This window comes from Bombina bombina, chromosome 5 (genome assembly GCF_027579735.1).
Source record: "Bombina bombina isolate aBomBom1 chromosome 5, aBomBom1.pri, whole genome shotgun sequence".
Taxonomy (NCBI): Eukaryota; Metazoa; Chordata; class Amphibia; order Anura; family Bombinatoridae; genus Bombina; species Bombina bombina.
The window spans coordinates 644,676,738-644,694,206 of record NC_069503.1 but is presented as its reverse complement, the minus strand read 5'-3'; the positions used below and the strand labels follow the sequence as shown (position 1 = coordinate 644,694,206).

The window sequence follows — 17,469 nt, the reverse complement described above, 5'->3', positions numbered from 1 at the left end:
TTAAGTCGTGCCTTGAGGGCTATTGAGTCCCCTCTGACGACACTCTTGTGTGCCTCCCAAAGAGTGTGAACATGAGTCTCAGGTTGGGAATTATGAGTGAAGTATTCTGTGAGAGAGGCTGTCAATTTGGGGATCACCTCAGGTTCTGTCAGTAACTGTTCATCAAGTCTCCAAAGAAAATCTCTTATGGGTTTGGAGGACCAAGTCATTGAACACAATATGGAGGCATGGTCAGACCATGTGATTGGGGATATTGTGGCTGAATTAAATAGAGAAAGGCCCCCGACATCAGCAAACCATAGTCTATTCTGGTGTAAGTTTCGTGTGGGTATGAATAATAGGTGTAATCTTTGGTCTGCTGGTGCAGGGATCTCCATACGTCCTGGGCCACAATTTTCTCTAAGTGTGTTTTAACTTTGGAGATTCTCGATAGTGGTGTGGAGGAATGTAGTGTTGAGCAGTCTAAAATCGGGTTGAGGGGGGGTGGAGCCAGCCACAGAAAAGACAAGACGCACAACTCATGAGCTCCTGATGAACCATCAGATTTTGGGGCATAAATTATAAATTTCAGTAAAGTTTCTAATTCATATCTGCTTCTGAGATGAGCAACTAGGTTAGAGACCCATCTGATGAGAATTTAAACATTCACAACGACATCTATTTGGGCCCTCAGACGCTTGCAATGACCACGGGATGGCAGTGACTGTCTGCCTTACAGAGGCGGCCTGATACATGTGGAATCTTATACTACATAACTAAATATGGAGGATTTTTATGTGCAGGTTCTGGAACTGATTGACAATTTTGCAGAAGAGGCGCAGCTCAACCTTAGCAGGCTAAAACCTACAAACAACACCAAGCCTGCAAAGAAAGTCGATGTAACGTGGGTAATGGCGGATGGTACGGTCTCTGCAGCGAATACAGACACTACTAACATAGCAGGCTGTATGCTGGAGTTCACCAGAGAGAGCGAGGAACCTTCAGCGACAATACAGACAAAAGATATTTGTGTACATAATCATTTGGGGAGAGCATTTGCAACGATGCTGCCTGAACATGAAGCATGGACTGACACACTGTGCCTCCCCATACACGCTCAATCTCCGGCTGCCCCATATATGGACTCTACGGCAGCTCTAATTTGCTTTAAGCTAAATGAGCAAATAGAGATACAGACCTCTAAATCGTCAATCGCTCTTCCTCCACAGACCATCAAGTCAGTACAGGGATAAAAAGAGCGCAGGGATTGCATGAGAGCGGAGCGGCATAAGGGCTGGGCTCCTGGCTGGAAGGACAGGGGGGAAGGGAGAAGAGGGGGGGGGGGGGGAAGGAGTTAGGTTAGAGAATAGGGAAGTAGAAGATAAGAATGAGAGGAGGGACTGAAGGGCAAGAGATAGAAGAGGGGGGTTGGAAAAGGTACATATAGGGGGAACAACAGGAAGTGGCTTCAGTACTAACCTTTTTTGTTTCAGGAGCTGCTTGTAGCTGATGCAGAAGAAGTTGCTGAAGATGACGGCCAGAAGCAGGAGAATTCCCAAACGGTTCCTTACAGATGATGAGACCCTCTGGAAGACGAGAGCAATCCGGGCTCAGAAGAGATTGAAGCTCCTGGAAAAAAGGCAGGGAGAGAAACAGAAGAAGCAGGAGACGGTCTTGGAGCAGAAGGCAGCGGTAACCCCCCCTGAGAGAGAGCGGATGCAAGAGGGTAACGTGAGTATGAAAGGCAGGGCTGAGGCAGAGGAGGGGGCCAATTCTGATGTGAGTATGGGGGAAGTGGCGTTATTTAGTGAAACGGACCGGTCCAGCAGTCCGGAGATTCCCTTAGGCCAGGGGGGCAGTATGGGGTGCAGGCGGCGGCAAGCAATGGCGCCTCTAGGGGGCAGCAAGCAGGGCGCGCGGCGGCGTAATTGGGGCCTAGAAGATGAGGGCCATAGTAGTAGAGCAGGCGGCAGACAGTCCAGGGGCAGGGTCTGGCCTAGCAGTGAGCGGTCTGGTAGAGGCGCAGTTGCGGGCGCGAGTGGCCGCCATAGGCGCAGCAGTATTCCCCCTTCCTCCCCCTCCCCCTCTTCTTCCCCCTCTTCTTCCCCAGTCAGTGAGCGCGATATGCGCATGCGCACGCCGATACGGCGTGCGCTACGTGATGACGTCATCATGAAGGGGGGGGGCGGGGGCCGCACGGTGCGACAGGGATGATTCCGTTTCAGCAGGGGTAGTGGAGAGAGGGCGTCAGTCGCCGGGAAGGGGAAATAAGCACAAGGTATCAAGCGGTGCGGGTGGGAAGACGAGCAGGGAACCAAGAAGGAGGGAGGAATTAAGGAATGCGGAGGCAGATTGCTGGGGACCCGGTGGTCCAGGCACACACACATGCGAGTCAGGGGAGGAGTGGGAAGGCCAGGACAGAGCTAGAGCAGGGGGTAAAGAAAGGAAAAAGTACTGTGAAGTGTACAGAAGAGGGGCGAATAGCAGGAGGGCAGCAAAAAGGGTCAGGTTAGAAGAGAATAGTGTGGAGCGCCCCAGGATGATTAGGGATACGGAGGGGTATACATATGTGAGGGTAGAGGAAGAAGGGGAGGATGAAAGGAGCATTAGGGATACAGGGAATGGGGGGCGCAGCAGTAAGAGGGCAGAGCACATGTCTGTGAAACAGGTTCAAAGAAAAGGGGGGGATGGTACTAATGTAAATATGAATATGTTGCAGAAGAGAGACAAAGTGGGTAAAGTGAACAATGGAGCAGGTGACAAAGAGGTCGAAGGGAGCACGACAGCGCCGCAGGGAATGGCGGCAGCAGACAAGGAAGGACAAGACGGGCATCGTGTGAGCCATAAGAAACACGGTAAGCAAATGTATTATAGTGACAGTAGTGAATCTTCGTCAGATAGTTCCACGGATGATGACTTTGAGGATGATAAGCGTAATGGGAGGGGGCATAGAAAAATCTTGAAAATTGTAAGAAAGTTATATGCTAAGCAAGAGAAAAATAAGGTGGTGAAGGAAGGGTATGAGGACGGGGACAGCAGTGATAATGTGGTGAATTTAGACGATGAAGTAGCAGCGACCAAGCTCTTACCCCTTCCCACACATTTAAAAGCGAAGGTTGTTAGGAAAGCGCAGAGAGGACGGTATGTGGATGTGTTTGAAATGACTAGGGAAGCTTTGGCGGTCAAATCTAATGAGGGAAGGGGGAGAAGGGCAAAGCAGACATTTCCAGAATGGGTGAAAGGGATGGTCATATATGCAGAATGTTTTCTAACGGCCAATCCAGATAAGATGAAAGGGGTGCTGAGATACATACATTTAATAGCGGAATGCTACACCACATACGGGGGTTTCGCATGGAAGGATTATGATAGGGAATTTAGGAAAGGAAATATACAATTGGGAGGTAAAGGTAGGAAGGATTTTGGGGTAAAAATACTAGATACGTGGACGAGGGTGATGAAGGTCCCTGAAGCACAAGGTAGGCCCATAGGGCAAGGGAAAACATTCAGAACAGAGGCAAAGGAATGCTGGGCGTTTAATGACAAGAGGTGCGACAGGGGGAATTCATGTAAATATAAGCACGCATGTAGGCATTGTGGCGGAGCGCACCCAGGAGTGGATTGTAGGAAGGGTAATGCCAATAACAATAGCAAGTTTTCCTTTCGAGGGCACGGGGGCAACGGTAGCGGAGGAGGAATGGCGGGTAATGGCCAAAACACCGCTGAGGGTAGATAGGATCATTGAGGAATTGGCAATGTACCCGCTGAAAGAGGAAAGGATTTTGTTAACAAACGGTTTGCGTGTAGGTTTTGTGGTCCCAGTTAAAACAGAAGTTAAAGGGGCTATGCAGGCGAGAAATTTAAAATCTGCAGCAGAATTTCCAGGAGTACTAGCGGAAAAATTGAGGAAGGAGGTTAAATTGGGGAGAATGGCAGGGCCATTCAAAGAGAAGCCGTGTGCTGACTTGATTGTGTCCCCCCTGGGAGTAGTTCCCAAGAAAGAGAAGGGTAAATACAGGATGATACAGCACCTGTCCTACCCCAGGGGGAATTCAGTCAACGACGCAATTGACAAGTTGGATTCTTCAGTGCAATATCAATCATTTGATAGTGCGGTAAGAATAGTGAAACGGCTTGGAAAAGGGGCGTTGATGGCAAAGATAGATGTGGAATCTGCTTTTAGGTTATTGCCTTTGAACACAGCTAGTTTTAATTTAATGGGTTGTAAGTTTGATGGTGATTATTACATAGATAAGTGTTTGCCCATGGGGTGTTCGGTTTCTTGTTCAGTTTTTGAAAAGTTTAGTTCATTTTTGCATTGGTTGTTTACAGAAAAAACAGGATGTGAGAGTATGTCTCACTACTTAGATGATTTTTTGGTGGTAGGCAGGAAAGAGACAGGGGAATGTAGAATCTGGAAGGAAGAGCTAGAGGCAATGTTCAAACAGTTGGGAGTGCCAGTAGCAACGGAAAAGTCGGAGGGGCCGGGTACGAGGCTGGTTTTCCTGGGTATCATGATAGATTCCGCAAAGGGGCAATGCGAGCTCCCTGCGGATAAGATTGAGAAGGCGAGACATATGATAAAAACGATGTTGAAAAGGAATAAGGTGACTCTTAGAGAACTGCAGAGATTGCTGGGGGTTTTGAATTTTGCGTGCCGGGTAATACCGGTGGGTAGATTATTTAAAAGAAGGTTGGAAATGGGGACAAAAGGGGCAAAGCTGCCCGAGCATAGGGTGCGCGTCAATAAGGAAATGAAGGAAGACCTCAGAGTGTGGGAGGCATTTTTAGATGAATTTAATGGTATCAGGATATGGGAAGAGGCAAGGTCAGTGGAAGAATTGGAGTTGTTCACAGATGCAGCAGGCAGTGCGGGGTTTGGAGCGTATTTGCAAGGTAGATGGAGCGCGGGCGAATGGCCCGCAGATTGGAAGGAGAAAGGGTGGATAAAGAACATGACTTTGCTTGAATTGTTTCCCATTATAGTAGCGATAGAGCTGTGGGGCCATGTATTAGAGAACAAAAGAATCATCTGTTGGTCCGATAATAAGGCAGTAGTGGATGTAATGAATAATTTGTCGTCATCATCTAACCCGGTTATTAAGTATTTGAGATATTTTGTATTAAAGTGCCTTAAGCACAATATTTGTTTTAAAGCACAGCATATACCAGGGTACAGGAATATTGTAGCAGACGCACTGTCAAGGTTTAAATGGGAAATATTTAGGAAGGTGGCTCCAAGGGCAAGGAAGGAAGGTGAACCCTGCCCTGTTCTTCTTTGGCAGATTGGCAACAAATAGACGGAATCAGGGAGATGGTAGAGAAGTCCGTGGCGCCAAAAGCGTGGGCCGTATACAAGAAGTATTGGGAGCGGTGGTGCGAATTTAACAAGATTATAGGTCGCGAGGAAGAAACGGTTTTTCTAGAATGGCTATGGGTATTGAAGCAAGGGGGGGTGAAGAAAGGGCAGTTGGGCACAGTACTGGCGGGGGTGTCGTATTTTTCGCAGTTATATGGGAGAAAGGATATAACAAAGAGATTTGTGGTAAGGAAAGTATTCAAGGGGTGGAGCGTAGGAGAGAAGAAGCAAGGCGATAGAAGGGAGCCGATAACAGAGGATAGGTTGGCGGAAATGTTAGCAGTGCTCAGCAAAGTATGTTTCAATGACGATGAGGCATTGGTATTCAGGGTAGCTTTCTCTTTGGCTTTCCATGGGGCATTGCGCATAGGGGAATTGCTGGCGAGGAATAGGAAAGACGTGGGCGGTGGTGTAAGGCGAGAAGATGTGAAATGGGGCGTGCGAGCAGTGCTAGTTTTAATTCGGAAATCAAAAACAGATACGGAAGGAAAAGGGGTATGGGTGTCAATGGGGAGGACAGGTGGCGCGACTTGCCCGGTGGCAGCAGTAAGGGATTATGAGCTAACAGCAAGGGCAGAGGGCCCGCAATTTGTTAGGCATAGGGACGGATCCGGCGTCACGGGTTTTCAGTTTAGGAAGGTATTGGAAAGAACGGTAGAAAGACTGGGTTGGTCAGATGCATACTATGCGCCGCACTCATTCAGAATAGGGGCAGCAACCAGTGCGGCATCTAGAGGATGTTCGATCGAGCAGATTAAAAAAATGGGAAGGTGGAAATCAGCAGCATACAAGTCCTACATCAGGCCAAAAGGGGGCGTTTGATTGCGATTAGGGATGCGAAGTCATGGCGCCAACCGGAATGAATTTAATTCTCCAATTTTCTTTGTGATTTGTTACAGGAAGAGCACTAAGGATATGGGTGGTAGGGCATTCATACATATACTGGGCGCAAGTTAGGGCTGCGACATTGGCAAAAGGGACACATTTGGGATTTAGATACACCGAAGCCAGTGTTAGGTGGATAGGAAAGAGAGGAATGAGGTGGGAAGAGTTGGTAAGCACAATACAGCAGGCAAGGCAGAGATGGGGGCGCCCGGACGTAATGATAATACATTTAGGAGGGAATGATATTGGAGCATACCCTCTGAGGGAACTGGAAGAAAGTATAAAAAGTGTAATGGGGTGGTTGGCGATAACATGGCAAGGAGTAAAGATAGTATGGTCAAACATAATATCAAGGTTGGTTTGGAGGAACACTGACACGCAGAGAGCGGGCTACAGAGCAAGGAGGAAGATTAATTTGGTAGCGGCAAAAGCAGTCAGGGGGATAGGTGGAGCGGTGCTGGAGCACCCATTGTTGGCGGCAAAAAGGGAAGAGATATTCAGGCGCGACGGAGTTCACCTGAACGAGGCCGGTAATGACCAGTTTTTGGAGGACATCAGGAGAATGTTGGAGGAAATGATCAAGGTAAGGAAAGGTCACGGGAAAAGTTTAAAGGTGTTTGGCAGAAAGAGTATTTCTTTGTTGGCGGTGAAATCGGGATCTGGCACGTAGGCAGGGCTTGCGAGGGGCGGAGGGGATCCTGTAGCATACCCAGTCTAAGTCGTGATTCGGTGGTCTAGCTAAAGGCTGGTATATGCTGCAGGTTCGCTCCTCCCCTTTTGCTCTGCCACAGGGGGGGTTTGTGGTCCCCCCCCCTGACACGTGGGATCCAAGTTCAGGTTATGCAAATGCTGACGCATTTTTGAGTGTTATGTTGATTAAGGGTATGTTATTACCCAGGGTATGTTATTACCCAGGGTATGTTATTACCCAGGGTATGTTATTACCCAGTGAGAAATTTTTTGAATTTAAATTAAATTATTAAATGTGACCTTTCCATATTTAGCCAAACTCCTGTGTTGTGTCATTATTTCAGGTTGCCAGAATGGCAGAAGTGGTAATAGATGGTGGTGTTCAAAAAGTGGGTCAATTGGGTGTAAAGTATATGGAAGCTAAATGGAGCCTCTAAGACCTTAAAAAGAGCGCAGGGATTGCATGAGAGCGGAGCGGCATAAGGGCTGGGCTCCTGGCTGGAAGGACAGGGGGGAAGGGAGAAGAGGGGGGGGGGGGGGAAGGAGTTAGGTTAGAGAATAGGGAAGTAGAAGATAAGAATGAGAGGAGGGACTGAAGGGCAAGAGATAGAAGAGGGGGGTTGGAAAAGGTACATATAGGGGGAACAACAGGAAGTGGCTTCAGTACTAACCTTTTTTGTTTCCCTCCCACCCTCCCTAGATGCAAGAGAGCAGTAAAGACAACTACGCGGAGAGGTCACAACCAGAGATATCGAGAGAAATTGGCATGGTTAGGGGCACGATGTCAGCTACTTAGTTGGATCGCAGTAAGACCGCCCGTGCCCCCTAATAAGGGGATCGAGAGAGCTGCAGCTGGAAGCTAGCGGGTGACTCGAGCGGTCTAAGCTAGCTGAAAGCGTTAAGATAAGCAAGCAGCCATATAGGAGAAAGTTGATAAGTTGTTGCGGTGAAATCGGGATCTGGCACGTAGGCAGGGCTTGCGAGGGGCGGAGGGGATCCTGTAGCATACCCAGTCTAAGTCGTGATTCGGTGGTCTAGCTAAAGGCTGGTATATGCTGCAGGTTCGCTCCTCCCCTTTTGCTCTGCCACAGGGGGGGTTTGTGGTCCCCCCCCCTGACACGTGGGATCCAAGTTCAGGTTATGCAAATGCTGACGCATTTTTGAGTGTTATGTTGATTAAGGGTATGTTATTACCCAGGGTATGTTATTACCCAGGGTATGTTATTACCCAGGGTATGTTATTACCCAGTGAGAAATTTTTTGAATTTAAATTAAATTATTAAATGTGACCTTTCCATATTTAGCCAAACTCCTGTGTTGTGTCATTATTTCAGGTTGCCAGAATGGCAGAAGTGGTAATAGATGGTGGTGTTCAAAAAGTGGGTCAATTGGGTGTAAAGTATATGGAAGCTAAATGGAGCCTCTAAGACCTTATAAGCAGTGGACGCTCATTGCAGTCGCATATTCATTCCTGCTTGTTCCCCGCTCTGGATCCAGCCTTCTGAAGGATGTTAGTTTGTGGCCATTTGCATGCACAGGACTTAAAATGTGGAGAGAGGGGATAGGGTGAGACGGTGCCTTTTCTATGTACCCAAAATTTCTCAAAATCTGAGACTTATACCCCCTTACTATTTGGATTTTTGAATGAGGACCTGGCGATATAATGTTTTAAGTTCATAACAAAACTGTGGACTTAATGTTTAAAACAATGTGTATCTTTAATTTACATACATGCTCTATATCCTATACAGTTATATAGTTTTAGCTGTCTTGCATAGTTTTACTGTTTTCAAGTGGTTGTGGTTGCTTGTTATAGATCACTAGATAATCTAACTTTTTAGGCTCCATAGAGCTCTTCCGTATCGCAGAACCTAGATTTAAATTAATATTCTTTTTTGGAGACGCAATTACCATTTCCTACCAGCAGAGGGGAGTCAAGGCATGGTTATACTCTGTACATAGCATATCTGCCCGTTTGGCATAGCTCACTATGCTATTTTGGTCTTCTCTAAGCTTCCCAGTCCCACTTATATCGAGTGGCCCTCTGCAGACACACTATCTACCACAACTTATGTGAGACACAACTAGGAGGAAAGTTCCTGCTTATTTACGAGTTTGGTATGTTCCTTTGTTTTGTATACATGTTTGAAAAGCAGGGATCACTTATCTAGGCTATAAATCTATACCTAGCCTTGCAATCTGGGGTGGGATAAAAGACTTCTACTAGTTCATCACACCATGACAGGGAGACAGTATATTTTTGTGGTCATCCTGCATTAGTATTATAAGATAAATTTGTTAGTATTTTACTATAATCTACTGTTTTCATGTTTATTAACCTGCATACTGTTCATGCAATATTCTATTTATTGTGAGCTATAGCAGAATCATTCTGTGCTGTGATCCCTTACAGATTTACCCCTACCTATATGATAGTATTGACTGGATGCTTAAAAAAAAAAAAAAAAAAAAAAAAGAGGAAATCTTTCTAGTCCAGCATGTGATTCTGTCTGATAATATTCTATAATTACCCGTCTGCCACTTTTCTATATATACTTGTTAACTATACATTATTGATGCTTTACCAGGCCCACACCAACAATGGACACAGATGATTCTAAAAATATTTGTTCTAGTATCACTAGATATCTACTCCTATGATTATTTTGTCTAACTTCAGAGAGATGATATTATTCTAGTTTATACTTAAGGAAGTCAAGACAGAATAGGTTTATTGTCATTACAGTTTAATTATTCTTCGCTAACTGCCAGTTCTGGGAACCATAGTCTCATCTTCTGGTTTAAGTCCTGGGGTTTATCTTATTAAGGTAATGAGGTACTGTGTATGGCACGCCAATTTCTTCATCTAACTCAATGTTGTGGGTACATAACTTTTTTAATTTGGCACCCTCCATGGGGTATGGGGCCCGTGCCCGGGTGGAGGGAGTTAAATTTGCATAAAGGTGGACAGTAACCTGCTTGAAACATAGACTTATATACAAGTGCTCTTATTATCATTACTATAAGACAAGGTACCTTATTGCTACAGAGACTAATGTAACGGCCTGGCCTGTTTTAAGATTGTTTGCACTTCTACGGTGCCCCTTCCCCAACCTGCTTATGATAATCTTTTATAGTTCAGTGTGTTTTATTTCAGAATGGTCCTATGCTAACTTCCATAGCCCATGTTTGCCTACGCATATAATTATCTTATTTAAGCCACCAGTATCTCTTTGGCTGTCGTGGAGATAAACACCAAAGTTTTCAGCCCTGTTAAACTAGCTCTATATTTCTTCCCCTCCAAGCGTATGTCACACTGATAAGTTCAATCTCAAGTAAGTCTTACTCTACCCTAGCTGCAAGATTGGTCCATGCTTTTTCTTATCCCTACAATTCACCACGACTAATCTATACCCTCCCCCCCCCCACGTAATGAGTCCCCTAGCAATAGGAGAACTAAATATGCGGTTTCTCTTGCCCATACCGCAACCTTCACTACTCCCCTAGCACTCACTCTCTTTTACACAATACCACAGCCTGGGATCCATCCTTTCTACCCAGATCAGCAGGTCTGATCACCAACACCTACCATCTAAGCTCCCATCACTAAATCATTTTTCAGGGGCCTCCCTTATGACCACAGAGAACTGAGCAAAGCCTGTAAGTGCCCCCACCCGTTAGTTTGAAGGCTACCCTATGGACCACATATTTTACTAGGGGAGTTCATATCTTATCCTACTATATAACACAGAATTCATTACATCCTACACTGCATATTATATCTTGTACTTGTTCCTTAGCTTTATGGATGGTTAAACTTATTTGTTAAAGTTAAGAAAAATTGAGGCTGATTTAGCAATATCCTATTATATGTGCACTACCATGATTTGAACGTCTTACACTACTGTAACTCTGATAACCATTTGTATTTTTTATTATTTGTATTATATTGGCTGTTTATGCAGCAACACTGTAGTGCTTTCATTCTCTTCTTCCTCAATAAAAAATATTGCTTAAAAAAAAAATAAAATCAGGTTGAGCGCAATGTTCAGGTCTCCACAAATTATGAGTGTGCCCTTCTGATGATCCAGGACTAGGTTTTTAATTTTTTTCATGAAAGAATGTTGTGCGGTGTTAGGGGCGTAAATTGAAACCAACGTAATAGGTCTTCCGCATAGTAGGCCAGTGAGAAGTAGGTATCTCCCCTCTCTGTCCCTGATCATTTGTATTGGTGTGAATGGGACATTTTTCCTAAATAAAATTCCCACCCCATGTTTTTTGTTAGTGCATTGTGATGCCCAGAATCATGTGCCAAATGTGCGTGTGAAGGTGGAGGGTTCTTTCCCTTTGCGAAAGTGGGTATCCTGTAGAAACACAAGGTCTGCCTTAAGTCTGTGGAAGTCTTTAGAGGCTGTCGTTCTCTTAGAAGGTATGTTCAGGCCTTTTGCATTGAAGAACATATAATTTTAAACAACTTTCTACTTTAATTGGCAGCAATTTTGCAGCAATGTTATACATTAGCAAGAACACTAGATGGCAGCGCTATTTCCTGTCATGTAGTGCTTCAGACATGTGCATGCTACCTACCTAGGTATCTCTCCAACAAAGAATAACATGAGAAATAAGCAAATTTGATAATAGAAGTAAATTGGAAACTTTTTTAAAAAATTGTATTCGCTATCTGAATCATGAAAGCAAAATGATGGGATTTATGTCACTTTAAATAATGTCTGAAAAAAAAATCTTGCAATTCTTAATAGATGAGTTCAATAAGCCATTTTTACATTTTGAGGGATCCCAATCTTTCTATTTAGAGTAATTTTCAAATTATTATCGATGAGATTTTTCCTGTCTCACTGTTCCGTTCGTATTTCCTTTGCTGTTACCTCTTCACCTCAACCCCCCCCACACACACACACGGGCAAGGATACAAGTGATGCGCAAAAGACTTTGCGCTAGCACAACAGTGATTTTGTCATTTATTTTTCTTACATTGATATTACAAGTCAGGAGAAATCGCCATTGCGCTACCACAATAGTCCTTTCCGCATCATTCCATACCGCGATCTAAGAGCTCTAGTAAAGTGAAAATACAACAAACTACATTAAAAAGTAAACTTACAATCATAAACTACAAGAGTAACACCTAAACCGCCATCCCCCCACATTGCCAATCCTAAATAAAATTATTAACCCCAAAAACTGCCACATCGCAAACTACATAAACTATTAACCACTAAATCCCCATCCCCCCACATCGCAAACTACATAAATAAATTATTAACCCCTAAATCGCCATCCCCCCACTTTGCAAAGTACCAAAATAAATTATTAACCTCTAAACTGCCATCCCCCACATAGCAAACTACTAAACCCAACATTGCAAAGTAATTAAAATCTAAACCCCCTAACCTAACCCCAATGAATGTATTTATAAATTAATTAAAAATTATTCTAACTACCTTAAAATTAAATAAAAACCTAAGCTTACCCTAACAAAAAAAAAACCCTACATAACAAAAAAAAGGGGGGGATGGCGGTTTAGCTGTTAGTTATTTATTTAGGTGCTTTGCTATGTGGGGGTAGGCGGTTTAGGGGTTAATAGTTTATGTAGTTTGCGATGTGGGGGATGGTGGTATAGGGGTTAATCATTTATTTAGATAGTTTGCGATGTAAGGGGTGGCATTTAAGGGGTTAATACTTTATTTAGTTATTGGGGTGGTGGTATAGGGGTTAAAGGGATATTGAACTCACATTTTTTTCTTTTGTGATTCAGATAGAGCATGCAATGTTATACGACCTTCTAATTTACTCCTATAATAACATTTTCTTCATTCTCTTGGTATCTTTATGTGAAAAACAAGAAAGTAAGTTTAGATGCTGGCCCATTATTGGTGAACAACCTGCGTTGTTCTTGCTGATTGGTGGATAAAATCACCCACCAATAAACATGTGCTGTCCATGGTCTGAACCAAAGATTGTCTGGCTCTTTAGCTTAGATGCCTTCATTTTCAAATAAAGATACCAAGAGAAGGAAGAAAAAATGATAATAGGAGTAAAATATAAAGTTGGTTAAAATTGCATGCTCTATCTGAATCATAAAAGAAAAAAGTTGGGTTACTAGTTTATGTAGTTTGCTATGTGGGGGGATGGCGGTATGGGGTTAATAATTTATTTAGATCGTTTGCGATGTGGGGGGATGGCGGTTTAGGGGTTAAAATGATTATTTAGTGATTGCGATGTGGGGGACGGTGGATTAGGGGTTATAGGCTAGGGGTTTATGGTAGGGTGTTATGGGTTTGTTTTTCACTTTTTTGTCGGTTTCCTGAGTAGGATGTTAGCTTTTTTCACTTTTTTTTCTCCATTCATTTCTATGTGAGAACACATGCACGCACATGCCAAAACTCTGCTAGCGATGTTTGCTATTCTCGGGCTACCACTAGCAAATAAACTTATTATTTTCAACTTGTACTACCAGTGGATCCTGATAATTGTAAATACCATATCTCTAGCTGTATTTTCGCTAACAGTAAATTTAGATTTACAGCACAACTTGTAATTTGGCCAACTATTTGTTGGGGTACTCCAGGACTCTAGGTCACCTGCTAATCTAAATATATACTTCTTCACTTAAGAAATTAATTAACTTGTTTGTTTTCTTTAACATCTTTAGACTGATAACATCCACATTTTTTTACTTTTTCTTTTCCTTTCTAAATTTTCTCACTGGCTGCTTCTCCCTTTATGGACTTCAAACACTTCAACAACAATGTATGCAACACTGAGGTGTTACCAATACTCCTTTTTATCAACATGCCAACACCAGAAATCTCCATTATTGTCAACAACTCCACTAAAATGCCTTCACCTTGCCTTGAAAAATCACTTCTGCCTTCTCCTTTATTGCCCATATCAAATCTTTCACCAATTCCTGCTGTTTTCATCTGTGGACCAGTGACATTATTTGACCATTCCTCATATTCAAGGCTTAAAAAAAATCTGTCATGCTCACTCCCTTCTTGACTACTTCAGCACCCTTCTAAATGGTTAACCTCTTAACAGGCTGTCTCCACTTCTGTGGGGTGGTGAATGATATTTGTTGCACAGACCTAAATGCATCTATTGGACTTATCCACCTTACATAATTATCCTTGACTGCTACTAGTATGTACACTGGTTGGCACATCCTCCAGGATCAAATAAAAAAAAACTCTAAACTTTACCAAAATAGCCCTCCAAGCATCCCCATTGTATCTCAAACATATCTACATATTATCATAGCTACCTCCTTTATTCTGCTTCTGACCTATGCTTTTGAGTCATTCTTATCGCAATCTCCCATTTCTGTCTTCAGGGCTCATCTCAACCTGTATCTAACCTGTAAAACTGTCTTCCTGAGTATGTCAGACACTACCCTTTATTCAGTGCTTTTAATCCTCCCTAAAACCTACCTCTTCAGACAATTCCACTAACTTACTGCATCATTGTATTATACCCACATAGAACTGCAGAATCTGTATAATAAAGTAATAGTTTACATTTGAGGGAAAGGTTCATTTTAAGCTATATTTTATTTTTTTATTAGGTTAATGTTTAGTTTTACTATTCTAATAGGGAAATGTGATTTGAGTAGATCTAACTTTGAAGTTAAACTTTATATGTGATGTTTTCACAGAGAATTTGTTTTAACTCATTTCAGCTGTCTTTATTTTGTTTCATGACATCATTATGAAAAGGAAAACTGCTTTCATGATTATTTTTTGCAAGCTTATGATTTATGTCTCAATTCCCAGAGTAGCCATTAGTTTGTTAAGGACACAGCTTTCAGTTTGCTCAATTGTTTTATGACGGAAAAATTCCGTCATATGTCCTTAAGAGGTTAAGTAACTCATGTATCTTATGTTATTTGACATAACTAATAAAGAATAGTTCTTGAAATTGCTTCAAAACAGGTTAGGTCATGGTTAATGTTTAGGTCTTCTATGTTGAAAGCCATTCGTTCAATACTCAGCAGAAGCATTTGACTTTATTAGTAAGTCATACAGTACAACTTTTGCTATTTAATATAATTTTGAAAAGGAAAAATGCTGTCATATGTGCTTTAAGGCAGGTTGGCTAATGGTTTACATTGATGTCTTGCATGTTGCTGGTTTAAATTTCAGTGTAGGCACTATTTTTTTTAAATAGGTCATAACCCAGAATCATGTCCTAAACCTAAAAACTATTCACAAATCAAGCCAAATCGATGTAATTGTTCGTATAACCTTTACATATTGATTGTATGAATTTGTGTTAAAATGTGTTGCCTCAGTGGGTTTAATGATATATATATATATATATATATATATATATATATATATATATATATATATATATATACAATCCAAGTTAAGGACAGCACAATCTTACTTGCTCCAACCACCAAGGTGCACTACAAACCATAACACATTTTCCTTCCAAGAACGTAGGCACTCACTGGTCTTGTGAAAAAATCCAATTCATTGATCCATAGAAAAAGAATTACATGACGTTTCGGTACATTCCTGTACCTTTATCAAATGAAGAGAAAAGACAGAAGCGCCACATGGCCCAATATTGTTTGATCCGGAATTAATAGATCTTAAAGTAATGAGTAAACTCACGTTTAGTAGAGCACCTCAGTTAGTGCTATATATACGGTCTGGGATCTATTCGGTCACCCAGAAGACCAACTTCCTGCACAGGAGCTGATGTCTGTATAGGCAGAAGGGAAACACAGGTGCCAATATGGCCTAGTATTGCTGGTGCAAAGGTGTCAATACAAGCAAAGAGAAGAATAATACTCACAAAGTGTAAAACACCTCTTGTGGTGCTATAGAGGCATGAAGGGATCAATTCAGTCACCCAACAGACTTGTGGCCAGACATCCAAGTGGATTCAGAGGTGCAAAAGGATCCCACAATTGGTCCAAAAAAGGAAATATTCCTCAGGAGAAGGATAAAAGATATATATCCCAAAGAAAAATGCAGCAAGTGTTCAAAATATTAAAAAGTGACTTTAATAAAATTGTAAAAATAACAGGCAACGCGTTTCTCAGCTAATGGCTGTTTCATCAGGCTTCATAAAATGTTTACTGAACACTTGCTAGATATACCCTAAACCTAAATTAATTGATATTAAACAGGTGGTAGTGGGATGGGTCCACTTAATTAGTAATATGATCCCAACCAATCAGTTGCTACCATATAGAACACACATTAAAACATAAACATAAACAGTGTACAATATAATATACAATGCATAATACGGATTTCATACATTCCTAGTTAATATTATTCATACTACATTTTGTTTAATCAAATATACTTAAAAAACTTAAAATATTATACCTTATTTTTTTAAAAAATAATAAAGCACACATTAAAGCATACAACATAATGTCAACCATACACAGTATGGGAGGCAATGCTTAATAGCAATTTTTATATATATATATTTTTCTAGTTGGTATTGTTCATATTACATTTGATTTAAGCAATCATTTCACTAGACTTATAAAGGTCATACCTTGTTATGAGTGACATGTTGTATAAAGGCAAATTAATTTCGGGTGACATGCGTGATTGGGAACAGACAGAGCACAGCAATTCCAATACTAGTGAATGTTAAGTTCTTTTAAAGAAATAAATAAATGTCTCAATCAGCTATTATCTCATGGTTTCTGGTTGTGTGTAATTTAAATTCGCCGCCGACTAAGTCCACAGGCGCTCAATGCGCATGACAAGCCACAGTCAGATGTGGCCCAATCGCTGCATACGCTCAAGAGTAGGCGTTGGCGATGTCTACATTCCTCTGCGCTGAATGCGCATGCCCGGCCTCAATAATTCTGTCAAGTCAGGATCGCACAGTAGCGATCCTGATTCAAATACGTGGCGCTGGCTGATAGGGTTATGATGATAAGGGGCGTAAAATATATAGCAACCATAGTGCATCCTTCTAATCGGTAATATGTGGAACTCATATTGCACCAATAAAGGGGCCAAAAAAAAAGAATAACCTAAGCGAACACTAAAATTATCTAGTAGGGAGAGAAGAACTCATATTGCACCAATAATGGGGCCAAAAAAAGAGCGTAGCCCAGGCGAACACTAAAATTATCTAGTGGGGAGATAAGCACTACTGCCAATTCGTGCTAATAGTGTCATGCCAGATATTGTGATCAAAGTGCTAGCACAATAGTAGAGTCGGGGTAACAGAAATCCCTGGCTGGTCATACCACCAGCATCAACTAGTCAGGATAACAATCATTCTTTTTTGACCTTTATCAAATGTAACACAATAAAATATTAAAACTTCCTAACTAACTTACCTATAACCTCCACCTAAATACCCCTGGTATTCACTGCATTGCCGCCACATTTCCGTGAGAGAAGTCGGCGTCTGACGTCATCAAGGCGCGCTTAGCTATGCGCCACGTCATGCAACAGTGCCGAAATCACCATGGCAACGTGTATACATATCTCGGTCCGTGCGGCAGTGCTAATGAAACCTACCATTTCGAATTGCCAAGTTGCACT

General features: G+C 42.3%; 1 protein-coding gene across 2 annotated transcripts; it reads left to right on the top strand.

Annotated features, from left to right (window-relative positions):
• The first annotated feature begins 1,393 nt into the window (after window positions 1–1,393).
• LOC128660669 (uncharacterized) lies at window positions 1,394–8,222 on the top strand. Of its 2 annotated transcripts, XM_053714608.1 has the most exons (3): window positions 1,397–1,710; window positions 2,699–2,834; window positions 7,614–8,222. In XM_053714608.1, the coding sequence occupies exons 1-3, from the start codon at window positions 1,489–1,491 to the stop codon at window positions 7,628–7,630; spliced, it is 375 nt and encodes a 124-aa protein (XP_053570583.1). In that variant the 5' UTR covers window positions 1,397–1,488; the 3' UTR covers window positions 7,631–8,222. The 2 variants fall into 2 exon arrangements, with proteins under 2 accessions (XP_053570582.1, XP_053570583.1); XM_053714607.1 differs by lacking the exon at window positions 7,614–8,222 and having other exon boundaries at window positions 1,394–1,710; window positions 2,699–4,576.
• Window positions 8,223–17,469: the final 9,247 nt, after the last annotated feature.

Excerpts from the sequence above, each read along its gene's own strand:
- LOC128660669 (XM_053714607.1), top strand. The coding sequence starts at position 1,489 with ATGCAGAAGAAGTTGCTGAAGATGACGGCCAGAAGCAGGAGAATTCCC. Across the intron at positions 1,711-2,698 it reads AGCGGATGCAAGAGGGTAAC|AAGAGAGACAAAGTGGGTAA; the intron begins GTGAGTATGAAA and ends AATATGTTGCAG.